At 42.9% G+C, this 27,971-nt stretch overlaps 1 protein-coding gene across 1 annotated transcript; it reads right to left on the bottom strand.

Annotated features, from left to right (window-relative positions):
* Positions 1-53: 53 nt before the first annotated feature.
* On the bottom strand, positions 54-26,470 carry Hexb (hexosaminidase subunit beta). Its single transcript, XM_042690706.1, has 14 exons — positions 26,190-26,470; positions 22,572-22,717; positions 19,051-19,116; positions 14,816-14,862; positions 14,216-14,326; positions 12,373-12,474; positions 9,408-9,537; positions 7,228-7,411; positions 6,346-6,432; positions 4,262-4,334; positions 2,964-3,138; positions 1,043-1,133; positions 562-666; positions 54-229 (listed from the first exon to the last, which is right to left on the bottom strand). The coding sequence occupies exons 1-14, from the start codon at positions 26,435-26,437 to the stop codon at positions 172-174; spliced, it is 1,623 nt and encodes a 540-aa protein (XP_042546640.1). The 5' UTR covers positions 26,438-26,470; the 3' UTR covers positions 54-171.
* Between the last annotated feature and the right edge of the window lie 1,501 nt (positions 26,471-27,971).

Genomic DNA, 27,971 nt, shown 5'->3' with positions numbered 1-27,971 from the left:
TGTTTCTCACAGAATGATGCCAGTCTTCTGCACGTAATGTAAAATAAGACAGATTCAATCAATAAAATATTTTATTCAAAATAAGGCCTAACATCTTAATTGACATGATTGCACAATGACTGCAGTGCTGGTGGTTGTGGGATTTCCCTCCTGCTCTGTTTCAGTTCCTTGTTAGATTTGATCTTGGCTGCAGTATCCAGTGAAGAGGGGCTGTGCAGCTATTCCACGTCTGAGGAAGGACAGACAACATGAATAGAAGTTGCTGTAGATTGATGTAAGCTACTAAGTTCTCTGACATGGTAAGTGAGTTATAAGTTACACTAAACATTTTATAGCTCTCTATAAAACACTCATAAAAGCTATCTTATAGGTATTCTTTCACACACAGAAACCAATTCCCAATTTCTCCAAATTTAATTACCATTTGTTAGGTGACATTTCTATTTACACCAAAGTGGTAGAGCTGGTTAGCCCTAAGGAAAGTGGGGGGGAGGGGGAGGGGCGGGAATCCTCATTAACACCTGAGAGGATCCTAGCTTGAAATCCAAGTGTTTCTCTTACCTAACCATCCTGCAGCGGTGTTGTGTTAGCCTGTTGTAGGCATCCTCGATATCCACCACATCCTTTTGACTCCAGAGTCTCTCACCAATAGCACTTGCCCGAGGCCTAAAATTGAAACCATGTATCTCCAAAAGAGTTTCTTTTTAAATTTTAATTGTTATTATTAAGGTGTTGTACAAAGGGGTTACAGTTACATAAGTCAGGTAAAAAGTACACTTCATTTTGGACAATGTCACCTCATCCCTTGCTGGTTACAGTTACATAAGTCAGGTAAAAAGTACACTTCATTTTGGACAATGTCACCTCATCCCTTGCTCTGTTTCCCTCCCATCTCCACACACAAGTTGTATACATCTTTTTCAACACATTTATCTAGTGAATCACTGTTGCACAAAGTTTCAAAGACACATGCTTAGGGCAATTCCTAGTGCTCTCCTGAAACTAGGACATCTTAATAACTCAAATATTTCCAGGTCCTTACCATAATCTTGGAGTGAGGTTAGTTGAGTCAACGTATTCTCCCCACAGACAGGCCTCTCCACCAATGATAAGTTGTTTCTGCGTCTCAGAACCTCCAGTAACAACATTGAAAGGATATCAGCAAGGCCATGCAAGGCCAGAACACAGGGACAGCAATTCCCCCTTCTAGAACCACATTCCTCTCCTATAGACCCACCCCTAACCCACATGGATCATAGTATTTGTCCACACAATGTGGTAGGCCAGTACTAAAAGTACTTTCTTCTTTTCTTGTGATGGTCCTGGGGCTTTAACTTAGGGCCTGGGTGCTATCCCTAAGCTTTTCTGCCCAAAGCTGTTCCTCTACCACTTGAACCACAGATTTATTTCCGGCTTTTTGGTGGTTAATGGAAATAAAAAAAAAAAATCTCATGTACTTTTCCTGCCCAGGCTGGCTTCAAACTGTGATCTTGAGATCTCAGCCTCCTGAGAGTACAGCACAGAGTATAGGTGTGAGCCACTGGCACCTGGCTTCTTTCGGTTTATACAGTTATTCAGATACCAGAATCCAGTTTTCCCAGTTAGTTGGCACTAACAGCATGCTGAGAGATAAAAGTTAAATACTTGCTACATTTTAATGAGCTATGACCGCTATAATGCCTGCCTCCAATTTATACCTGTTAGTATTTTTAAGTGTGCAACTAATAACTATTTTTATAGTAACCATGATTTTCTGATCCCTATGGAATGCTTTCTAGAGGGAGTTAACATCAACTTTTAATAGTACTACAGTTCTAAAACTTTTCATAGAAAAATCTTTTTCCAAAGGAAATTTTGTACTAAAGATTAAGTGACTCATGCCTATAATCATTAGGGGGTTGAGATCAAGAGGATCAAAAGTGCAAGGATTTCCCAAACAAAAAGTAGGAAATAATCCCACCTCATCTAATAAAAAGCTGGGCATGGTGGGGCATACCTGTCATCCTATCTACATGGAAAATAGGATGATTGTGGTCCAGGCTAGCACAAACAAAAGGCAAGAAGGATCCAATTTAAAAATAATGGGAGCAAGCTGGGCATGTGGCAGGTGCTTTTAATTTAAGCTATCCAGGAGGCTGAGATCTGAGGATCATGGTTCAAAGCCAGGTAGGGCAGCAAAGTCCATGAAACTCTTGTCTCCAATTAACTGCTAAAAAGCCAGAAGAGAAGCTGTGGCTGAAGCAGTAGAGCACTAGCTTAGGGACAGCACCGAGGCCCTGAGTTCAAGCCCATGACTGGCACACTTACAACAAAAAGATTAAACAAATAAAGAGCAGAAAGGGCTGAGGCTCAAGTGATCAAGCCACCTGCCTAGCAAAGTGAATGCCTTCTATTCAAACCCCAGTACTGGGAGCAGGAGGTGGGAGGATTTGGGGGGAGGAGGGACGCCACCTCTCAGACATTTCCTCTCATTGCCCTTGACTCAAGAATTCCAAGGATTAGTAGGAATGTAGCTTAATGGTAGAGTGCTTGCCTAGCATGCATGAAGCCCTGGGTTCAATTCCTCAGCACCAAATAAACATAAAAAGCCCAGTGCTAGCCTTGAGATAAAGAAGCTCAGAGACAGTGCTCAGGCCCTGAGTTCAAGCCCCAGGACTGGCAAAAAAAAAAAAAAAACCCCAAAATAGCAAGGACTATATAGCCTTATACTGTATTTCTTTACTAAGTGTCCTACAATAGAACACAGCCAAACATCTTTCAAATCAGTGACAACTGGAGGCAGAATCTGAGAGGATCTACTTCTGAATTCCTTTTGTTTAGGTTAATCTCGGTCATTAAAATAATTCTGAAGTGTTTGGGTTTTTTAGGTAAAATTAAGAAACAAAAGGGAAAACAGTAGGCTAGGTTTCCTGAGTGGTAGGCTAGGGAAGAAAACAATCAAGGCAATAATGGTGGTCACTTACCCTGAAATTTTAAAGGTTCCACTTCATAATATTTTTTCCAGTCTTGCCCATAGTTAATTAAATCCAAGTACCACGGAGCAGAAAGGATTACAGGGAAGCCAGCCGCTGTGACTTTCCTTAGTTCTTCATAAAAATCTTCGTATTTCCACACTTCAACTATCGTGCCTGGGTGAAGCTGTAAAAGATACAGAGTGCAGTACATGTATTAGACCTAGCAAATATAATAGATGAACTGACAGCCTCAAGCATTCTAGCTAGAACACAAATTGCAATACATATTATTAGAACTACAAATGCAACTGTTGGATTCACAGTCCAAAGGTATTATAGCTGGCTAAAAACACAACTTCCTAAAATCCTACAGGAAAAAAATACCCATTTCTTTATAAAAGTTGGCTCTACGTGCTGTTTATTTTCATCCATCACTGAACTCAGCTTCATCTACCTGAAAGCTGGATATTTTAACTTTTGCTCATAGATGGCATGTGTGGTGTCATCCATCTTAGCACTGAGGCTGACATTGAATTGTAGTCCCTTTTCTCCCACACTAATGCTTGGCTTACTTTGGAATCAGGAGGGAACCAGCTTTTCTAGAAAAGTGTACTAGTAGGAAGGGATAGTAAGGGGAAACAAAAGAGGAGGCAACAATACTTGATAAGAAATGCACTCATTACCTTGCCCATGTAATTGTAACCCCTCTGTATGGTATTTTCACAATAAAAAAAAAATTAAAAAGAGAGAAGAAAAGTATACTAGTAGGTGACTCACAAATTCTCTTGCCCCGCCGGGTGTCGGTGGCTCACACCTATAATCCTAGCTACTCAGGAGGCTGAGGTCGAGGATCACGGTTCAAAGCCAGCCCGGGCAAGGAAAGTCCATGAGACTCTTATCTCCATTAAACCACTAGAAAACCGGAAGTGGCGCTGTAGCTCAAGTGGTAGAGCGCTCGCCTTGAGCTGAAGAGCTGAGGGACAGCGCCCAGGCCCAGAGTTCAGCCCCACAACTGACCCAAAAAAAACAAAAAACAAAAAACCCCACCAAATTCTCTTGCCTCACAGAACATAAAGGATATTAACTGTGTCACAGAAAAAAAAATAGCATTTTTTAAAAAAGGTTACGTTGACAATTTTACTATAAAATTGCTCAGTTGTTTTTAATCTGTTCTAACTTTCTGGAAAAAAAAAATTCGAAATCCTTCAATTTATGAGTAATAATGAGCTATGGAAAGGAGGGGTGAGGAAGAGGAAACAGCAGATCCTTATATCTTCAGAATCACATGCATTTTTCATAATTTTTACCTTTGCTTTATTATCAAAAACCTCTTGCCAGACAATGGATCTCTTATTTAGAGAAGCAATAATATCCAAAAGCCTAGGATTGGGAGAAAAACAGTTATTTCACCTTAACAACATGGTTAAAACCACACATTTTTTTGGACTTGGAGAAAATTTGGGAGGTATGTTTCAGTATAAAAGCTATGTAGTATCAGGTGCTGGTGGCTCACACCTATAATCCTAGCTTCTCAGGAAGCTGAGATCTGAGGATCATGATTTGAAGCCTGTCTGGGTAGGAAAGTCTGTAAGACTTTTATTTCCAATTAAACAATGAAAATCTGGAAGTGGAGGTGTGGCTGAAGTGGTAGAGTGCCAGCCTTGAGCAAAAAATGCTAAGCACCCAGGCTCTGGCACAAAACAGTCCTAATACTGGCACAAAATCAAGACCAATAAATAAATAAAGTTATATAGCACAACCAGGTAAAATTAGGTAGCAACTCAAGTAGTCCTTTTTACTAAGGGCATAGAACCTAATATAGTAGTGGAGATTAACAGTCTTTGCTTGAGTGCTTGAGCTAAGTATACCCTTAAAGCAGGAAGAACTAAACTTAAATTAACTTGGTAAGCAACTCATAGGAAACTGCCCAACAGTACTCAGTAATTTCATGGGGATCTTGGAATAAAGGAAACCATCATCTAATCTGTCATGTCTCCTAAGTAACAATCAGCTTTTGACTGATGGGCTACAACTGCATAGACATTTAGACAATACTAAGTACTCTGCAGAGTAAGTAAAAAAATCCTATCACAGAAAGGCTGAATAGGGACAAGTTGGAATTTGTGTATTACAAATCACTGGAACAGCCTGCAACTTCTTTTCTGCATGGCTTTATGCCTGTATAGCTTTGTTTAAAAGCCTAAAGCTCTGCCCCTTTAAGGGATCAGTTTGCTATTCCCTAGACTAGAGCAGCATGGTCCAATAGAACTCCCTGCCATGATAGGAACGTTCTGTATCTGCATTTTCTAACATGGAAGCCACCAGCCTCACCACTATGGAACACTTAAAATGTGCTGGTGCAACTGAGGAACTGAACTTTCAGTTTTCTTTAATTTTAATTAACTTGAAAACAAACCTCATTTGACTGGACTGGGCTACTATATCGTATAACAATAGGTAGGAAGCAAAAGATAGAGTCCACCTAGTTCTGAAGATCACAGTTCAAAACCACCCTGGACAGGAAGGTCCATGAGACATCTCCAATTAACCACCAAAAAGATGGAAATGGAGCTGCAGCTCAAGTGATAGAATGCTAACCTTAAGCTAAAAAGTTAAGGGTCAGCTCTCAGTCTCTGAGTTTAAGCCCCAGGAATGGCACCAAAAAGAAGGAAGGAAGGAAGGTGGAAGGGAGGGAGGGAGGGAGGGAGGGAGGGAGGGAGGGAGGGAAGGAAGGGAGAAAGGGAGGGAGGGAGGAAGGAGGAAGGAAGGAAGGAAGGGAGAAAGGGAGGGAGGAAAGGAGGGGAGGAGGGAAGGAGGGAAGGAGGGAAAGGAAAGAAAGAGAAAGAAAGGAAGGAAGGGAGGGAGGGAAGGAGAGAGGGAGGGAAGGAGGGGAAAGAGAAAAAGAAAGAAAGGAAGGGAGGGAAAGAGTGATTGAATGCAGTGTGTTCATATCTCTTGCTTGCTTGCTTTTATTCCTTCCTTCCTTCCTTCCTCCCTTTCTTTCTTTCTTTCTTTCTTTTTTTCTTTCTTTCTTTCTTTTTCTTTCTTTCTTTCTCTTTTCTTTGCCAACTTTGGGGCTTAAACTCAGGGTCTGGGCAATGTCCCTGAGCTTTTTTGCTCAAGGCTAGCACTCTGCCATGTGAGCTACAGTGCCACTTCCAGCTTTTTCCGTGTATGTGGTACTGAGGAATGGAACTCAGGGCTTCATGCATGCTAGACAAGCACTCCACCACTAAGCAACATTCCCAACCCATCACATCGCTTTCTTTAGTGACTTTTCACATCTGTACTTTGCAAAGAGGTGGAGAGGGGAAAATAAACAAAAGCACAGTACTACATAGCTTCAATATTTTCAAGAAAACATTAATAAGTTAGTTTTCAAATGACTTACTTTTTAATATAGAAAGATTCTAGTTTGGTAAAATCACTACCAAAGCCTTTTGTCTTCATGAAACTCTGAATTGCGGGATTTGATGCCCTTAAGCAAACAAACAAAAACCAGTGATTAAAATTTCACAGTTTGATGGACCTTTATGACTGTGTATTATGAAATCAGCACCTATCCTTAACATCAGTTGTGCTGATTTATGAGGCAAAATGGTAGATGACAAGTATCTGTCATTTTCACTCTGAAGTGGCTCAGCTGCCCTCCCTTCCCTCCCCTGTGTAACTACATACCTTTTTGCTATCCCTCTATTTTTTGTTATTCTCCTATCTCCTTCTTTTTTTTTTTTTGGGGGGGGGGTGTCCGGTCGTGGGCCTGAACTCTGGGCCTGGGCGCTGTCCCTCAGCTCTTCAGCTCAAAGCTAGTGCTTTACCACTTGAGCCACAGCGCCACTTCCGGCTTATGTGGTGCTGAAGAATCGAACCCAAGGCCTCATGCATGCAAGGCAAGTGCTCTACCACTGAGCTACCTTCCCAGATCCTCCCCTATCTCCTTCTTATGACCACCCTGGTTAAGGTATTCCTAGATCACAAAAGTCCATCTTTGTTTCTACATTCAACTAAAGAGTCTTGACCATTGAAATTGATTGACTATTGGGTCCCACCATCCCAAGCTAGTAATGGGAAAATAAAGTATAACACAGCCACTACTCAGTTCTATTTGGTCCCACCACCCAACTGTACATTCTCCAAAACTCAACCACCTCTCTAGTTGTGTGGTCCAGTTTAGCAATATTATGCCAAATCTTCCTTTTTTATGTGGAACCCCTAATCTCTACACTTCCAATGCCACAGGGTAAAAAAGATAGAGGTTTTAGAATCATCATACCAACAGTGAAATTCCACCTCATCTCCTCCCAAATGAATGAACTGATCTGGAAACACATTACTAATTTCTTTGAAAAATGTCGTAAGGAACGTGTAAGTTGTATTTAGAATAGGGTTTATAGGCCCAAAAGTTAGTTCTGCATTCCTGTATGATGTGGAACATGGAGTCAAGAGGCCTTTCTGACCTACGGGAAAACACAAAGATCCATTTTCAGAAAAGGGTAATACAAACAAAGTCTAGGCTTTGCCCATCATCCATTATGCCCCGAATGCTCCTTTACTAATGACAGTATTACGTCCCAAATGACTCCACAATAAGCTCAACACATCATTTAGCCAAAAATGCATTCACACACGCGCACGCACACACGCACGCACACACACACACACCCCTCAACTACCAAATACCATTGCTCAGCAACACACCACACAATAGAGCATGTATTGTGTGGCTCACTGGGGGCTGAGGCTAGGTAGGTTCCATTTCTGTTGAATGAATGTCACTACAGCATGACATTTGTACAGGAAAAGACTGAAATTCAAAGTATGGTTTCTATTGGAAACACCATCATAAAATCAAAAAGATCTTAGACAAACTGAACTTCATTTTATTGAAGTTTTAAGAGATTTTATACAGAAAAGATAAGCATATTTACTGAGAGTTTCTATGGCAGTTTCTTCCAAGAGGAAAGAGCATTACTTTCTGAATCCTTCTATCTTGATGTTTTTTCCAGTCCCTGAGATTTTATCTATTTCAAATGATTCCCAGATCTTCAGCTTATTCCAACCCCTTTTCTTGAGCTTCAATCCATATCTCAAGTTCCCTGCTCAGTTCAACTGGAAATCCTAGCTGTACTTCAGCTATGACCCAACAAAAATCAAAGTCTCCATTCCCTAAATTCCCTCTCTAGCTTCTGACTGCCTTATTCTAGGCGAGGGTACACAAAACTCTGGGACTCATTCCTTTTCCTGTAGTCAGTAGAGGCCAAGCACTATGAATTATATTTCCAGAATGTCTCTCCATTCATTTCCATACCACCCCCTCCTCCAATTCTAGGACTTCGTCTCCTTCCCCCTCCAATCTATCACATCCACAAAGGTTTTTACAAAATACGAATCCATCTGATCACTCTTGGGCTTAGACTCCTCTGCCCTGGTTTTTCAGGCAGCGAAGGCCTCTCTCTAGGCCTTCGGTCATGGACTTTTCCAGAGTCACTATTCCCTTACCTACCATGATAACACAATGCACTGTACAATTGTAAATGCTCTGTATTTTGCTATATCCCTTGTGGTCATTATTTAATCCTAAAAAAAAAATTACACAGGAGCTACTATTACCAGCTTCATTTTACAGTTGAGGGCACTTAAAATGAAATGTCACATATGTCAGTCAAGATTTAGTTTCTAAATGGCAAAAGCAGAATCCAAAGCTCAAGCAGCTAGACTTCACAGCTGGTTCTTACCACTAACAGTCTCCTACTGTTGGCCACGCTCTACTCCCACTAAAAGATTTGACTGTACCTCTCACTTTTCACATGCCTTTCTTCTTGTTCTTCCCTCTATCAGAATAATGAATTAGCATCCTGGTCTCTCATAAGTGTTAGCCACCAGACTTTCTGATTCAGAAGGTCAGTTATCATGGCTTCGTCTCCCTGCTCCCTGACCCCCCCCCCCCCCGGCTTTGATATCTTAGGCAATATCAAAACATAGTGCCTTATTGACAGTAGACATGTGATAATTATTGAATCACGTGTGCCAATAGTGCTACCATGGTGTCAACCACAATTAAGAGCAAAATATCACTGTGGCTCACACCTATAATCCTAGTTACTCCGAAACTGAGAACTGAGGATCACCATTGAAAACCAACCTGAACAGACAAATCCGAGACTCTTAACTCCAATTAACCAGCAGAAAGCTAGAAGTGGAGGTGTGGCTCAAGTCAAGCTTGGAGGACATGAGATCCTGAGCTCAAGCCCCAGTACTGTCCCTTCCCCCAACCCAAGAACAAAATACCTAGTGAGCATGAGGCCCTGAATTCAGTCAAGCCTTAGTACTGCCCCTCCCCACCTAAACCCAGGAACAAAATAGCCAAACACCAAACTACAAAATAAGAGACGGGGGGGGGGGGGGAAGCTCAGGTGTTTCCTTTCTACAACTTATAAAACACAGACTCCTTACCTTTTCCCCAAGACAGTGTGTGTCCAGGAGTATCAAACTCTGGTATGACTCGAATCCCTCGTAAGCGGGCATACTCAAGAACCATACGGACATCATTTGGTGTATACACATGAGACAAAGAATAGCTTCCCTGTAACAGTCCAGTTAAAATGTACAATGTGAATTTAGTCCATGAAACTAACCGTTCTATGTGCATTTCGACATCTGACAGTGCTTTCTTCGGTTACAATGTATTCAACAGTCCTGCATGATGCAGAATGAATCATTCTAAAATATAGCATCAGGGGCTGGGAAGGTGGCTCAGTGGTAGAGCACTTGCCTTGCATGCATGAGGCCCTGGGTTCGATTCCTCAGCACCACATAAGCAAAAAGAAAAAAGCCGGAAGTGGTGCTGTGGCTCAAGTGGTAGAGCGCTAGCCTTGAGCTGAAGAGCTGAGGGACAGCGCCCAGATCCAGAGTTCAGGCCCCACGACCGGACCCCCCTCCAAAAAAAAATAAATAACTAATAAAATAAAATATAGCATCATAGTTTTAGAAGCAGGAAATTTATACAAAACAGAAAGCAAATTTCTGCTAAATTACACATACTCCAAGGGTGATAGCCATTCGGAGACTTTTTGTCAAATCATCGTATCAACCAATTATTAGAACACTATGGATGAGTCCCAGGTTTGCTGGCAGAGCTGTCTCCTCCAAGCCCTCAGTTCATGTGTTAACATGCTATTCCAACTGCTTGGAGACACAACAGATGCAAACCAGAAGCAAATAGTTTGTCTCCAAAGTGATACCTCTGTAAACACTGCCCTTACCAACTAGAGAATCAAAGTTCACCCTCCATTACAAAGCACAGCTTTCTTCTTTCAAAACCACTTTAATTACTCCAGCCTTTAAAATTCCTACATACATCTACTCTTTATGGGACTTGACTGTTTTTAAGGCTGTCAGTCTTTTAGAACTCAGAATTGGTTATAACTAAAGCTGAAAGTCCATTAAAAGGCACTACTGCTTCAGCCAGAGAGTAAAATGGAAAAAGTAGAAGGAAAATAGATGGAGTAGGAAAGACAAATATCTAATGTTCTCTCTCATATGCAGGCTCTAGCCCTAAAAACAACAACAACAAAAACCCACCTGAATGGCACAAGTGTAAAATGAAGGGTCTGTTTGGAGGTAGGAATGAGCCAAACAGGTAAGGGTAAAAAGAGAGGGTGATCAGGACTGAGTGCAATCCAAGAACTTCACACACGTGTGAAAACAGAATGATGAAATGTAAATGTTTAAAAGGAAGAAGGAGAGAGCAGAAAGATTAAGGGGGGTGAATCTGATCTAGTACATTACATGCATGCATGCAAGTTTCACAATGAAACCCTTAAATTAACACATGATTCATACATGCTAACTTAAAAATGAATTCTTAGCACCTTTCTCAAAGTATACGTTATAAATGTCAACTTCTGAGTAAACAATGCTCAATTGGAAATGTACTCATTACCTTACTCATGTAACTGTAACCCCTCTGTACAGTATCTTTACGATAAAAAATATATACTAAAAAAATAAATGTCAACTTCTGAAAGGGGTCTTGACTGCCACCCTTACCCCTCATATCAGATTTGTATCTAAACAAGTTTAGAGCCAACTACCAATGTACAGTAAGTACCGACAACATATAACTTAACACTGGGACATAGCCTGCAAAGTCCAAACTGTAGGAAGCTGTAGTTTCTTCAACAATAAGTGACAAGGGAAACAAGTTAGGAGGTGGCACTTACTTATCAGAAAAGAATTAGCAGACGCACAAACTGTCCACAATGTGTAGGCAGTTTCTTTGTGTCCCAATGCAAATATTTTTGCTTTATTGGCATATACTGAATTGTAATAGTAAGAGGTTTCATTATGGCATTTCCATATATGCATATAAAGTACTTTGATCATGTTCACCCCCTCAAGAAAATATTTTTTTAATTATATCTTTATTATCTTTAAGTAGGTACAAAGGAGTTGCCATTCAAAAATCAGGTGTTTTTTTTTTAAGGATACTTTGGTTAACTATGACCACTAATTGACTCTCAGGCTGATTTTTATCTGTAATGAGATTGTGTTTACATTTCTTTGCAAATCAGATCTTTATATAAGTGAAATAAGAAGTTTGAGATTTGACTCAAAATAATAAGTATAAGTAATACAAGATTAGCTATATATTGATTATTGGAGAGGATGATGGAATGTAGGAATTAAGCAGTTGTATTTTGTGACTATCGAATTGAAACTGTCCAGTGTAAAAACTACAACAAGAACACAAATGCATCCCAGCATTTTTGCCTGTACTACATCAGAACAAATCTTGGGGAAAATCTTAGACTGGTAGCCAAAAGACAGAGCTCCACTTCTAACCTTTCCTAACAACGCCATACAACATGGAAACTTCTCTGGATGTCAGTTACTTGCTTTGTAGGAGACTAAAGTAGGTGACCATGAGGATCTCCCCAGTTCCAATATTCTAGAATATTCCATGTGAACACATTTAGCAGAGACCACCAATGTTTTCTTAGAAAGAGTTCATCTCTAAAAGATCCCACTTCATTGGAACTTCAGAGGAAAAAAGAAACAGTCATTTACACATTTCCAGACAATTCTGTTTAAAACAAATATACTGTCTGCCTACCTGACACAAATTTTAACTATATCTTATTCATGAAATAGTCAGAACTTCTACATTAAGCTCTTAAAATTATATATCTCCTGTAGATTATTTATATTTATGATAATGTTTACAACAATCATTATAGTAGCCTTTATAATATAACAATAACAAAAAGTTTTATGGATCGACAATGCTAGAACTTTTAAGCCACAAATAGCTAACATTTACAGATTGATTTTTAAGAAAAACCACTTAAGCTGTAACCTTCTAATGAAGTTATACCAAAGATTTTTGTAGAGAGCCATAGTAATAGGCATTACTCACTTCATTGCTTAACTGAGGAAAACTGACGCTCTGATAAGGGAAAGACTGGTCATCAACTATGTGCCAGTGGAGGACATTAAACTTATTGAAAGCCATGGCATCCTGCAAGCAAACATGTTAAGGATTATTATATGCCAGAAAACATCCGCAATCCACATCACATATCTACATCTGAGATTGCTTCCAATAAGCCTGTCCCCTTAAAAAAATGTTTTAATGGTAAAGAAAGAATAATAGAAAAAGTGTAAGTTCCTCATCCTACCTAGTTTGCATGACATGTGCCTATTCAGGAAGCTTATATCGGTCACATGTATTTGACAGTCAGCTGACACCTTGCTCTATGGAGCACAACATCTGATGAAATTCCCAGGGTTTAGGGATGTGCTAGGGCAGAAACAGTTCTTGACTACCATTGTGATTGGGAATGGAATGGAGGAAAAATGAGGCATTTGTTTGTATCAAGGATTATAATTACCATAGTTCTGAAATGTGATAAATCCTGAGAAATGAAAACAAAATCATTACAAACTCAGCATACTCTCCCAGAGAAATGTTTGGGCACATTGCCATATTGATTTAATGTTAAGCCCTGAAGGAATAAAAACAATAAAAAATAGTAAGAGGGTAGAAATGACCTGCCAGATCATCAAAACTTGAAGGCCCTTTCCCTCCATCAAGGGGAGAGATCTGACTGTTGAGGTTGAGAAACAGCTTACATACACAGATGGTATCAAAATTAGAATTACCTCAAAAGAAAAAAAAAAAACCCACAAAATTTCTAAAGCTACAGAAAGAATTAAAATGATCTGTACTGGCTGAAGAAGATAAACTGGTAAGGCTTGAAATTCCAGAAACTATATTATTAATGGGATTTAGTAGTTAACATCTGTTGTATTGAAAACAATGGGAAAATTATAAGCAAACAGAATAACACCCATGACACAATCTACATACAACACAACATGGAAAAATTCCTAAATCAACAAGTAAGGCATTAACCCTGGAAGAGATAAAACGGATATAGTGGCTGTCTCTTACCTAATAGCTAGTTATAGTAACATACATGTAAATGTTTATGCATGTAAATGTTTACATTTCTTAACAGAAATAATACAGTTAATAAGTAAAAGAGGATTGTAGTCAGTTGACAGGTGATAGAATGACCCAATATACAGTCTTTGGATAAAACAGCTAAGCTCAACTTTCTTCTTATCTTCCACTACCTCTGAGGTTGCATATTATTTGGGAACATTTCCTTAAACTAAAACAACTCTTAGACCCCTTCTTGTGCCATTTTTGAAAAAGGTGTGGGTAACAAAATCAAAGGACACTAGGTAGAAGTATGGTGGAATATGTTCTAAACTAAAAATCTACACACCTGATTTGACAAATCACAGTACCCATAGAGGCCCAATGGCAGTAAACTTTCTTGCCACATATGGTGGTAAGTGTATATAGTCCCAGCACTCAGGAGATTGAGGCAGGAATACCTTGAGTTCAAGATCAGCCTGGCCTGCTTTTGAGACTCTATCTCAAAAACAAAACATTAGCAACAATAACAACAACAAACATCCTGTTTTTCTTCTAACTGTCTTGGCTATATATGTTGTCTGAGATCATCCAAGTAAAAATGGGAGAGTGATCCCCTGATCCCCAATTCCAAGCTGAGAAAACACATAGGGAGAGAAGGGAGAAATCCCAGTGCTTGTTCTACATAGTAGAAAAACAACAACAAATCCTCCCACTTCACCCTAAACGGTAGCACAAGTAACCGATATAAGCAGCACCACTAAGGGGACACATCTGCAGAACAGACATAGACTAGAATAAAGCCATTACCTACCAGAGTTTTAAGAATAGTCTTAACTGGCAGGTAGTGCCTGGATGTATCAATTAAAATTCCTCTATGAGGAAACCTCGGAGAATCAGTAATCGTGGACTCACTGATGGTAAACTAGGAGACAAAATAAAATTTTGATTTAATTTTAGAATTTTCTCTTACCTCGAACCCAATAAAAACTATAAATATCCCCAATAAATACTGGATAAAAAATTTAGTTGAGAAAAACAACAACAAAAAACATGAAATTGCTAGATGTTGGCGGCTCACATCTATAACCCTAGCTACTCAGGAGGCTGAGATCTTAGGATCAAAGTTCAAATCCAGCCTAGGCAGACAAATCCAAGAAACTCTAATCTCCAATTAACAAGTAAAAAGCCAGAAGTGGAGGTTATGACTGAGGTGGCAGAAAAATAATCGTGAACAAAAAAGTTATCTAAGAGTATGAGGCCCTGAGTTCAAGTTCCAGTACTGGTAGAAATTTGTCAGCCAAAATAAATATTTAGGGAACAGAAACTTTCAAGGAGTAGTAGCTAAACAGGCTATATTTTTCTAATAGTAATATGTCTATGCAATAATTTTTAATAATAAAATCATACTTACAGTCCCAAAAGAATCTTTGTAAACTAACTGGCTAAAGGTCTCCAAACCTACAGAAGGTAAAATTGATTGTATTAATTTATGAAACAATAAAATTGAGACAATAAAATTGTATTTTCCAGACAAATCCATACCCATGTTAGGCAAATGAATTAAAATACAGTATTGGGTCGATCACTCTAAAGTAGAGCTCTATAGTTAAATTCTCTAGTAAATTTTCAAAACCCAAAGCTGAATTTTAAAGAAGTCAATCCCACTATTTAGCAGTACTAGTTCCTTAAGAAATACATAGTGCTCTGAGAATTTCCATGATCAAATATTACAGTTAATTTGAAAGGTACCCAAACTTAACATGAAACTGTAACTGGAGGCCCAATTTACAACTTAAGTGTGTTTCACTCACAGTAAAATCCTGAACTTTTACACAAGTGAGTTTTTCCCTGAGCTACTGGATGACAGGCTAATTTCTTTAACTGGCCTTCACTTTATCAATAACCATCATTCTTCCTAATCACTTGTAATAGCCAAGGAATTTATTTTTTTTGTGCCCATCTTGGGGCATGAATTCAGGGCCTAGACGTTGTCCCTAAGCTTTTTTTGCTCAAGGCTAGCATTCTACCACTTATGCCACAATTTCACTTCCAGCTTTTTTAGTATTTAATTGAAGATAAAGAGTCTCACTGACTTTCCTGCCCTAACTGGCTTTGAACCATGATCCTCAGATCTCAGCCTCCTCAGTAGCTAGGATTACAAGTGTGAGCCACTAATACCTGGTACCAGAGAAAATTTTTAACATAAGGATAGTTCAAAGCCATTTTTGCTATGCCTTCCTCTCTTTCCATGCTCCTGATAAACAGGTTCACACTGAGAAAAATAACTAAAATTCTCTGTTAAGTAACCTACATTGCATTAGAGAGCATCACTTAGAAAGTATGTTGGCAAAGATAAAATACAGACTATTCGGACTAAAGTCTCTAGTCACTGAATACTCTAAGTTCCTCATTTTAGTATAGAGTGGAACAAACAATAACATTTAGATACCACCTCACTCCAGTTAGAATGGCTAAAATCAAGAACTCTAAAAACAACAGATGCTAGAGGGGATGTGGACAGAAGGGAATCTTACTGTATTGTTGGTGGGAGTGTAAACTTGTTCAACCACTTTGGAAAGTAGTATGGAGGTTCCTCAAAAGACTCCACACATAGAGCTCCCCTCTGACCCAGCAATCCCACTTTTGGGCATTTACCCAAATGTTTACAAACAAGAACACACTAAAGCTACCAGCACGACTATGTTTATTTTGGGGGGGAGGGGGAGGGGTCCGGTCATGGGGCCTGAACTCTGGGCCTGGGCACTGTCCCTCAGCTCTTCAGCTCAAGGCTAGCACTCTACCACTTGAGCCACAGCGCCACTTCCGGCTTTTTTCTTTTTGCTTATGTGGTGCTGAGGAATCGAACCCAGGGCCCTGAGCATGCAAGGCAAGCGCTCTACTACTGAGCCACCTTCCCAGCCCCGACTATGTTTATTGCAGCACTATTTACTATAGCTAAGATATGGAACCAACCCAGATGCCCCTCAGTAGATGGATGGATCAAGAAAATGTGGTATATATACACAATGGAATTCTATGCCTCCATCAGAAAGAATGACTTTGCCCCATTTGTTAGGAAATGGAAAGGCTTGGAAAAAATTATATTAAGTGAAGTAAGCCAAGCCCAAAGAAACATAGGTCCCATGGTTTCCCTTATTTGCAATATCTAGTATATGTCTGAGTCAAGCAGAAAAGGTCAGATAAGGTGATGTTAGGGAAATGAACCCTAAGATATGTGTTCAAATGTTTTTTTTTTCATGCGATTGTTTCTAACACATTTATAAGATTATTTCTTTGTTACTTTGTATGTCCCTCTCCCACAGTATAACCCCTGCTTTCACTGTATTTGATGTATTTGATAATTTGTGGAGGGGAAGGGGAAAAACAAATCGTTTAAATAGGGATACAGGTGGACCCACTGCAACAATGAGATGTACAAGTCGTTATGTCGAAAACGAACTTTACAACTTTGGTGCAGGGGTGGGGGGGGTGTGGGGCAGATTGTGGGGGCGAGGGGAGGATATGAAGGGATGGGAAGGGGAAACAAAGGAGGAGGCTACAATGCTTGATAAGAAATGTACTCATTATAATTGTAATTGTAACCCCTCTGTACAGTATTTTCACAATAAAAAAAAAAAGAATCTATTCTCCCTAACAAATGCCCAAAAAGACAGGCAGACAAAGAAACCATATGACATTCTATATAAATGACCCAAATGATAATCATTGCAGTCACATTAATAATAAATACCCACAGATGACTTCATATTCTAATGAAGTAATGTAATCCTACCATTTTTATGGTATAATAAGCTGGGTATGGTGGCACATGACTGTAATTCTAGCCACTCAAGAGCTGGAGATCAAGAGGACTGCCATTCAAAACCAGTCCTAGGAAGAAGTTCTCACGACCTATTTGAACCAGTACAAAAGCTGGGCATGGTGGCATATACTTGTCATTCTAGCCATGCAGGAAGCTTAACAGGAGAATTGAGATCCAGGCTAGCCCCAGCAAAAAGGTAAGACTTTTTTTTTTTTGTCGGTCGTGGGGCTTGAACTCTGGGCCTGGGCACTGTCCCTCAGCTCTTCAGCTCAAGGCGAGCGCTCTACCACTTGAGCTACAGCGCCACTTCCGGTTTTCTGGTGGTTTATTGGAGATAGGAGTCTCACGGTCTCTCCTGCCCGGGCTGGCTTTGTACGGCGATCCTCAGATCTCAGCCTCCTGAGTAGCTAGGATTACAGGCGTGAGCCACCAGCGCCCGGCAACTTTATTTTTTTTTAATGAAAGCAAAAATGGATGGAGGCACGGACCAAGTGGGAGGAATGCCTGCCTAGCAACTTATTATGTCTTGCTAGCTCACATTTTTTAAATTTCCCTTTTTAAAAAATTCTGTTAAGAGCAGGGTACTGGTGGCTCACGCCTGTAATCCTATCTACTCAGGAGGCTGAGATCTGAGGATCGCCGTTCAAAGCCAGCCCAGGCAGGAAAGCCCATGAGACTCATCTCCAATTAACCACCAGAAAACTGGAAGTGGTGCTGTGGCTCAAAGTGGCAGAGCAGTAGCCTTGAACTGAAGAGCTCAGGGACAGCGCCCAGGCCAAGAGTTCAAGCCCATGACTGACCAAAAAAAAATCTATTTATAAGTCAATGTGATATCTATTTCCCTAAAAGCAACTTTTGAACAGCAAAAGTAAATGTCCCCATGCTAAACTCTGAAGGTAAGATCCTGAAATTCACAGAGAAAACTTTCAAAACTGCTCTTAACCAACTCCACAGCCTATTAATCGTTTCACACTGTTCTAATAAACTTAATTATATCTCTAAATTTCCATGAATTTAAAATTAGTGAAGAGATACTTGCTACTAAAGGCAGCAAGAAGTACTAGCTGAAACAGAATTTTCTAAGCACAACAGTCCAGGGCCATTTAGAACATTCTAGCCCCAAGAACATCAGTTAATTTCTGCCCTGTAGAAGCCTTACAACCTTTGAATATATTTTGGACAAGTTCAAATGCGGTTTCTGTTGTGCATTAGGTAGTACCTAACCTTGGAAATAAATAATGCATCCAAAGCCAGACACTAGTAACTTATACCTATAATCCTAGCTACTCAGGAGACTAAGAGCTGAGGATTAAGGTTCAAAACTAGCCTAGGCAGGAAAATCTGTGAGCCTCTTACCTCTAATTAACCACTAGAAAACCAGAATTGGAGCTGTAGCTCAAAGTGGCAGAGCAATAGCCTTGAGCAGAAAAGCTCAAGGATAGCGCCTAGGCCTTGAGTTCAAGCCCTACAACCAACAGAAAAAAAAAATTTTTTTCCCCCGGCCATGGGGCTTGAACTCTGGGCCTGGGCACTGTCCCTCAGCTCTTCAGCTCAAGGCTAGTGCGCTACCACTTGAGCCACAGCACCACTTCCAGCTTTTTCTGTGTATGTGGTACTGAGGAATGGAACCCAGGGCCTCATGCATGCGAGGCAAGCACTCTACCACTGAGTCACCTTCCCAGCCCCAGAAAATTTTTAAAAAAGAAAGTTTAAAAAATTATAATAATGTACCCTGTAATGGGTCTAAGGCAGCACTGTTAGGCTGTGCTTCATTTCACAAAGCACCAAGTTTACTAGAAACAAAGAAACTGTGTAGAACTTACCTCGTAAGGCTCCCCAAACTCTGTTGGCCTTGAGCACAGCCACTGGTTCTTGCACAAGTAGAGTATCTACATGGAAGAGAGGTGGGCTTTTGTTAATCCGGGCCATTTTTCCCTTTCCTCTAGCCTATCTCCACCTAGCTGTCCTGTAGATTGTTTAAACTCCACCTGTGTCCAGTGAGACTCCTCCCACATCACTCCAATCCATCCCACTCCTGCGTTCAATTCAGCGCATGACAGTGCCACGACCCAGGCAGTAAAGCTGCTCAAATTAGGCCTGTAGGTGACGTCTCTTGGACTCCTCATGTTTTTCAACTGCCTCTCTACAAAGTAGGGTCCTGGCTAAGCTGAGATCTGAAGTCAGATCTGCAAATACTGTAATATCCACAATTCCTTTGGCCACTCAAACCTCCAACTCCTCAAAGCCCAGAGTATTATCTCCACTGTTTCCTTCCGTTTTGTCCAATTGCCTCAGTATCATCTGGAATAATCTGCCTTCCTTAAGACTTGCTCTCTAACTTCCTTTGGCTTTTTCCACTAAAAGCTCACATTCATCAAGAAAGGAACTCTAGCAGGTTGCTCCTTGGGCAGTTTTGTTTTGTTTTATGCCCATCCTGGGACTTGAATATAGGTCCTGGGCACTGGCCATAGTTTTTTTTTTTTTTTGCTCAAGGTTAGCACTCTACCACTCCAGTCACTACTCCACTTCCAGCTTTTTGGTGCTTTCTTGGAGATAAGTCTCATGGACTTTCCTGCCCGAGTTGACTTTGAACTGTGATCCTCAGATCTCAGCCTCCTGAGTAGCTAACAGGTGTGAGCTACTGGTACCCATCCACACCTTTCAGGTTTTTTTTTTTTTTGGGGGGGGGGGGGTCCGGTCATGGGACCTGAACTCTGGGCCTGGGCGCTGTCCCTCAGCTCTTCAGCTTAAGGCTAGCGCTCTACTCTACCACTTGAGCCACAGCGCCACTTCTGGCTTTTTTCTTTTTGCTTAGGTGGTGCTGAGGAATCGAACCCAGGGCCTCAGGCATGCAAGGCAAGCGCTCTACCGCTGAGCCACCTTCCCAGCCCCCCTTTCAGTTTTTGAAATCACATTCTCCGAAGGCTGGCCCACAACTGGTATAGTCTTTGAGAGAGATCTGTGAAATTGATACACCAGCCACAGAAAAGACAGCTCTGGAGGGCACAGAGACTGACAGCTAAAGGCGTGGCAAGTGCAGACTTTGCCATGGTGAAGACACTCCAGGACTAGGGGTTAATGATTTAATGCTATATCCTGTGGACTAGATCATCACTTTCCAATACCATCACCCACACTACCGTCACAGGACAATCTGCAAGTAGGTCATATGTACCAATCACGTGACCCTCTCAGCTGACAGTCTTCTGACAGGATAGCTTCTCTATCAGAATAGTACTGAGACAGCAAACTTCCAGCCTACAAATTTCTAGTGTGAGCATGGTATAAAAATAATTATGTTCTGGGGTTGGAGGCATGGCTCAGGTGGTAGAGTGTCAGCCAATAAGCAAAAGCATCGGATCAAGAGTTCGAATCCCTGTCTCAGACAAAAAAGAAAAATCATGTCTTCTCTCCATCCATACACAATTCTTAACTTCCTATTTAGAGCTCACTGTCCATCAGTCACCATTTAGAAACCACTTTGTCACATTATGACTTTGAGATGTCTTGGAAAAGAGTTATCAGCAAAGCTTGGATGTGCTTGTACTGATTATTTTTCAATAGCTGAGGAATGGCTGCTAGGCTCAAGATGCTAATTCATTTATAGTAATGAGGGGATTGATGTCACAGCTATAGATTTCAATTTTTATATCTGTTATTTATTTATTTGCCGGTCCTGGGGCAAACTCAGGGCCTGGGCACTGTCCCTGAGCCTCTTTGTGCTCAAGACTAGTGCTCTACCACTTGAGCCACAGTGCCACTTGTGGCTTTTTCTGAGTAGTTTACTGGAGATAAGAGTCTCATGGACTTTCCTGCTTGGGCTGGCTTTGAACCACAATCCTCAGATCTCAGCCTCCTGAGTGGCTAAAATTGTAAGTGTGAACCCAGTACTTGGCTTAATGTTGATAGTGTTTTGTCTTTGTTTCTTGTTTCTTTCTGCTTTTTTTTTTTTTTGTAGTGCTGAGGACTGAACATAAGACCTTGTATAAGTAAGTTCTCTACCACCAAACCTCATAACTTAGCTCCTAAGTGTGCTCTGACCCCTGCCACTTCCTCCAACTTCCTTCACGTTCTTAGCCTTCTTGGATTCTTGTTATTTCAGGGAAAAAGTTAATATGCATTAACTTCCATGGTCAACAACAACTAATACAAACAGCTGATAGAGGAAAATGTCACAATCACAAACCACATGATTTTGCAATCACTTTTTGAAGAAGTTTCCTGGACTGGGAGCATGGCTCAAAGTGTGGAATGCCAACCTAGCAAGAGTGAGGCCCTGAGCTCACGAGTTCAATCTCCAGTACTGACCCGCCCAACCCTAAAATGCTTCCCCTTCAGCATTCCCCTTCAGCTCCCACAGCAGAGGCTGCGGTGAGCTGACTGGAAGATAAGCTATGACTCTCCAGTTTCAATGCAATTTCTCTTTTACAACTTGCAAAATGTCATCCACATTGTCTGACAGCAAAGCTTCCTTGACAAGATAATGTGTGGATAATGCCTTGACAAGATAAATCCATTTTCAAAAGAATGTATAAAGAAATTTCATCTAACCAAGCAGTGGTGGTACATGTCTGTTATTTTAGCAACTTAGGATGCTAAAATGTGAGAACTGAGGTATGCAAAAAAAAAAAAAAAAAAAAAGAAAAGAAAGAAAGAAAGGAAGGAAGGAAGGAAGGAAGCAAGCAAGCAAGCAAGCAAGCAAAGCAAAGCTGGGCACAGGAGGCTGAGAACTGAGGATTGCAGTTCAAAGCCAGTCAGGGCAAGAAAGGCCATGAGACTCTTATCTCTGATTAATCACCAGAAAACTGGAAATGGCTCTGTGGCTCAAAGTGGTAGAGCACTAGCCTTAAGCAAAAAACAAACTTACTGACAGGACCCAGGCCCTGAGTTCATGCCCCAGGAAGAGCAAAAACAAAAACAACAAAAACCTTGTGTCCAGGATCCACATGTATAATTATTCCATGTTCATGTTAATGTCTACATCTATATAAAACATTTAAACATTTTATGCTGTAAAAATGTACATAAACCTGTAATCAAGTGGCTCTTTCTTTCTTTTTTTTTTGCCAGTATTGGGGCTTGAACTCAGGGCCTGGGCTTTTTTTGCTCAAGGCTAGCACTCTACCACTTGAGCCACAGCACCACTTCTGGCTTTTTCTGCTTATGTGGTACTGAGGAATTGAACCCAGGGCTTCATGAATGCTAGGTCAGCACTCTGCCATGAAGCCACATTCCCAACCTAAAGTGGCTATTCTATTTGAGTGGTCTATGCCTTCCCTTTGGCACTTACTATGCTAAGAGTGCCTGTCGTGACCGGGGCATTACATTCACAGTGGGTACTTACAGGACTCATCTGAGGACACACTGGGAAAACTATCACACTGCGACTCCAGGACAATTGAGACGACAAGCTGCTGCAGCTGTGACCCAGCTCGGACTCTGGAGTGGCCGTGATGCCACTTGTAGAAAACAAAAATATAGTCGTAATATCTGTGGGAAGAAGTCATGTTCAACGAGTTTCAATGCATTCTGGCCAAATTTTAAACAGTGTCACCTTAAGTCTATGCCTCCCATGGTGTCAAACTAGGAATGTGCACCTAAGCTGTACATCAGAACTGCTTTAGGAGTTAACAATCCAAGCCAAGTGCTGTGGCTCACACCTATCATCCTAGTTACTCAGGAAGCTGAGATCTGAAGTTCGAAGTTCAAACCAGCCCCAGTAAGAAAAGTCTGTAAGACTCTTACGTTCAATTAACCACCAAAAAGCCAGAAGTGAGCTGTGACTCAAGTGCTAAAGCACTAGTCGGGTAAAAGAGCTCAGGAACAGTCTTAGGCTCTGAGTTCAAGCCTCAGGACTAACACATACACACACACACACACACACACACACACACACACACACACACACACTCTCTCTCTCAGCCAGAAGTGAGCTGTGACTCAAGTGCTAAAGCACTAGTCGAGTAAAAAAGCTCAGGAACAGTCTCAAGCCTCAGGACTCTCTCTCTCTCCCTCTCTCTCTCTCTCTCTCTCTCTCTCTCTCTCTCTCTTTCTCTCTCTCTCTCTCACACACACACACACACACACACACACACACACTCCTGATGTACAGATCTCTAGATTAGGACTTCTGAGAAGTTTGAATGCTCCTAAGTGACTCAAATGAAGTCTCTGTTAAAGACCAGCAATGAGGCCAGGTATGGTGATTCACTCACTCCTGTAATCCCAGCACTTGGGAGGCTAAGGTAAAAGGATTGAGAATCCAAAACTTGTTTTAGCTACCTAGTGATCCAGGCCAGCGTGAACTAATTACATGGTGAGACCCTGTCTAGGGGAGAAGGGGAGTGAACAACAACAACAAAGAACAGCAAATAAGAATTAAAAGATGCTGAAGAAGAAAGATCAGATAGGCTTCAAAGCAACTGCTTAAACATTTTATTGACTTTTGATAGCCCCAAGATTGTATGTGCTATTTTGATAGAAAAACATCTTGTGCTTTTCTAGAGGAGCAGGAAGACTGAGTAGGAAAATTCCATGACTTTGGATATATATGGAAGTAGACCTTTGAGAGAAGATAATGGATGGTACTAAGGGCCTTTCTCACAGGAAAGCTTTGATAGCTTTAGAAAAAAAACTAAGACCACTTAAGCATATACTTTAAAAAAAAGTTAAGATGGTAAACTGTATGTTTTTATGTAGAAGGAAAGTAAGGGGTCAACAGATGTGGTAAAGCACTGGCGTGGTATTTGCCAACCCCTGTATTTGGTTCCCCAGCATTACTCTGAGATCTGGGTTAGGTGTTGACTAGCCTTTTAGGAAGTAATAGATTGAAGCTATTCATTTATGTAAAAAATATATATATGAGTGCCTCATATGGTGTAAACTGACCGCTTTACAAAGACATGAGGCATAAGAATTCTGAACTTCCTGGGCCTGGGCTCTGTGTGTTCCCTCAACCTAGAGTTTTCTAAATACCCCCACACCACAAAGCACTTCAAGCCCATCATGTTTTTCCTCTGAGATAACCTTAGCCCCTGTGTTCCTCCAAAGCTCAACCTCATGCTTTCGAATCTTAGCAATGTTTTACAACCTGCTTCCAAACAATGCCAGGTACAATTAGTAGTGCTTCCCACACAGGCCAGGGCTTATTAAGAAAACGCCTAGGACACCAGTCTTGAAATGCCAGACCTAGTTTCTGAGCTAGCTTCTAGCTGATTCAGTCTGGTTTATGTACCCATTAAGTAATGTCATTCATACTTTGTTATTTTATCACCAAGCAGAATGAGTTCCAAAGCCAATCAGGCAATGATGTTTGTAAAACTGCCAGTCCTAGGTAAGATCTTTTTAAAAATGTTCAAGTCACTTACAATCATGATCATCCCTCAAGATAACCCCTTTGATTTTAGTGTGTCCCCATAACAGCCCTACCTGTTAGCAGGTTCAATACTAAAACATTACAGATTGAGCACTACTTGGGCAAAAGAGAAACCTAGGGCTGGTGGTTCACACTTGTAATCCTGATTATCCAGGAGGCTGAGGTCTGAAGACTGAAGTTTAAAACCAGCCCAGGCAGATAAATCCAAGAAGCTCCTTTTTTTTGGGGGGGGGGGGGCGAGGGGAAGTCCATTATGGGTCTTGAACTCTGGACCTGGGTGCTGTCTCTGAGCTCTTCAGTTCCAGGAGAACACTCTACCTCTTGAGCCATAGCACCACTTCCAGTTTTCTGGTGGTTAGCAGGAGATAAGAGTCCTGCCCAGGCTGGCTTTGAACCTCAATCCTCAGATCTCAACCTCCTGAGTAGCTAGGATTAAAGGCGTGAGCCACTGATGCATTGGCTCAAAGGGTTTTTATATTGCAACAAGCAAAAATTGGTGGCTCAAGGGGTCAAGTACTAGCCTTGGTTGGAAAAAGCTAAGAAAGGGTTTGAGGTACCGAGGAGAAACCCCAGCAGTATGGGGAGAAGGGAGCAGAGCAGAGCATGAGCCAGCTCTGCCAACACCACCTCAGGTCCCTTCCACCCGAACATAAAGAGAAGGCTTCTTCTCTTTAATCTGGCTTTGCATTTCCTCTAGCTATTTGGTGTCTTGAAGGCAAAAGTAGGCAGCAGTGGTAATTCCTAGATGCAGAGACGGAACCTAGGAGTGAAAGGAGACGGAGGAGCACCAATCTTTCAGGACAGTCCCACCTACACAGGTCACTGGGGACAGCAGGCGGCACAACCGATCAGCTCCTCAAACACAACCCGCCAGCGTGTGCCTGCGGTTGGTCTACTTGTGGAACCTCCCAGTGACCGGCATCCTTCTGGGACTCTTTGGTAGAGCTGCGGGGGACTAAGGAACAGGGGAGGCACTGAGTAACTCAGAGGTTTCCAGTTCTGTTAATGAGGAGACTGTGGGGGCAACAAAAGGACCCCGCAGGCAACGGCCAGAGAACAGGCCCTATAAAAGGTTGAGCCTAGCTCGTCTCACATTGTCTATAGGAACAGTTTGCAAGTGTGTGTGTGTGGGGGGGGGGGGTCCCCACAGCGCTTCCAACTTGAGGTCTTCTGCCAACCAAATTGTTCATCTGGAGAGCAAATAAAAGCCTGGCTTGTAAGGGAAAACTTGGGGGGGGGGTCCCTGCCCCTTCCCCCAATAAAACCAGCGTCTCCAAGCAAGTCCTGCCAGTGGCCCTCATCCCTATCCAATCCGCGACACCAGTCCTCCCCCGCCCCCCACCCATCATCCACTCATTTGTCCTTCCGGGCCAAACGAGGTGACAGACCTGAACAGCCAACTGGGTTATTCTGAGCCGCCGTTTCCCACGCCCCCGGGAGGGTCAGAGGCGTGGGTTTCCACCCCCGCGCCCCGCGCCCCGCGCCCCGTCCGCAGGGCTTGGAGGCGCCGTGCGCCGCACCCCGCGGGGGTCCCCACCGTTCCGCCCGGCGCTCCGCCGCCCCCGCCCCCGGCTCGGGGCTGCTCACCGCCGAAACGCCTCCTGCAGCAGGGAGCAGGAGGGTCCCGCCGTGGAGTTGGGGCCGTGGCGGATGAAGAAGTTCTCCGGGGAGACGTGCAGCAGCCGCGAGGACATGCGCACCGAGAGCGGCATGGGCCACAGCGCCGGCCTCGGGTCGGCCTCGGCCGGCCAGGCCTGCGCCAGCAGCGCCAGCAGCGCCAGCAGCAGCCCGGACCCCCGAGCGCGGGACGGCGGAGGCGGCGGGCGCGGCTCCATGGCTGCTCCGAGGGCTCTGTGCAGCCCGAGCGCCCGCGATCGCGTCTACCGTCCCGGCCCCGGGGAGGAGGAAGTGCAGCCCGATCCGAGTCACCCGAGTCAGGTGACGGCCCGCCTCGCCCCGGACTCCGCCTCCACCACCGCAGGCGGCTCCCCGGGCCACCGCCCCGAGCAGCCAGGCCGCGTCCGGTCGGTGCATTGCGGGAAGCGGGCTGCGCTCGCCAGGGCCGCCGGGCTTCCCGCAGCCTGAGCTCGGACTGCGCCTCCGGATCCCCCGGGCCCCCGGGCCCGCGAGCGCACACTGTGCCTCCGGCTGACTGGGGGGTACGCGGAGCCGGGACGCCAGCCCCGCGCCGGCGTCCGCACGCGCGGGTCACACCCGGGTGAGACTGGAACCTCGACCTGGGATCACTGGATTCTTCCTCCACCCCAAACTTCAGAACAACCGACATGCTAGCTGGTTAGCTCTGAGGTCTAGACTTTTCATTAGAGCGGTTACGCAGCACTAATGAGAAACAAAAACCCAGGAACAGCCTAGCCACCCTCGGAAGTCCCTGGGGCAGACTCTGAACTGGCAGGACAGCGGCGGTGGCCGCTCAGGGACGGGGCGCTGGCCTAGTGCGCACAAGGCCTGGGATCCATCTGCATCACAATAAATAAGAGAGAGACAGAGAGACACACACAGACGGACAGACACAGAGAGAGACAGAGACAGAAAGGGAGAGACAGACACAGAGACTGGAAAAATAGACATGTCCCCTCCCTCCCTCCCTCCCTGCCTCCCTCCCTCCCTGCCTCCCTCCCTTCCTTCCTTCCTTCCTTCCTTCTTTCCTTCCTTCCTTCCTTTTGCCGGTCCTGGGGCTTGAACTCTGGGCTTGGGTGCCGTCCCTGAGCTTTTGCTCAAGGTTAGCACTCTACTTCCGGCTTTTTCCGTGATTAATTTGGAGACCAGCATCTCATGGACTTTCCTGCCTGGGCTGGCTTGGAACCACGATCCTCAGATCTCAACCCCCCCGAGTAGCTAGGATTACAGGCGAGTAGCTAGGATTACAGGCGAGTAGCTAGGATTACAGGCGAGTAGCTAGGATTACAGGCGAGTAGCTAGGATTACAGGCGAGTAGCTAGGATTACAGGCGAGTAGCTAGGATTACAGGCGAGTAGCTAGGATTACAGGCGAGTAAAATTACTTCGCTTGCTGTTTTCTTTTTACGATACTGAAGATGGAACCCAGGTACTCTACTCTTGGTGTGCACTTGAGCCGCACACCCTCAGTCCTTTTGCAGGTGCTGCACTTTGCCCAGGCTGGCCTGGGATCCGTGATTCTGGGTAGTAGGACCTACAACATAGTGGATGCCCGACTTATTTCTGAAACAAGGTCTCCCTAACTTTTCTTGGGTTGTTGAGATTATCCTGTCTGCTTCCCAGACAGCTGATATGACAAGCGTGCTTCTCTATGTGAGGTACAGAAAAAAAAAACTCTTGGGAGAGCAAATCTTGAGATGAGGAGAGGATTAAAAAAACAAACAAACAAAGC

The sequence above is a fragment of the Dipodomys spectabilis genome, unplaced genomic scaffold (assembly GCF_019054845.1).
Source record: "Dipodomys spectabilis isolate Male_0828 unplaced genomic scaffold, ASM1905484v1 ptg000140l, whole genome shotgun sequence".
In the NCBI taxonomy this organism is placed as follows: Eukaryota; Metazoa; Chordata; class Mammalia; order Rodentia; family Heteromyidae; genus Dipodomys; species Dipodomys spectabilis.
Note: the sequence above shows the minus strand (reverse complement) of the source record. Positions and strands in the feature narration are given on the sequence as shown.

What these genes read in the sequence shown, in the direction of transcription:
- Hexb (XM_042690706.1), bottom strand. Translation starts at nt 26,437, where the DNA reads ATGGAGCCGCGCCCGCCGCCTCCGCCGTCCCGCGCTCGGGGGTCCGGG. An exon ending in TTCCTCAGTTAAGCAATGAA is followed by an intron (nt 9,538 to 12,372) that starts GTGAGTAATGCC and finishes GGACTGTTACAG; the next exon opens with GGAAGCTATTCTTTGTCTCA. An exon ending in GAGGTGGAATTTCACTGTTG is followed by an intron (nt 6,433 to 7,227) that starts GTATGATGATTC and finishes TGTTTGCTTAAG; the next exon opens with GGCATCAAATCCCGCAATTC.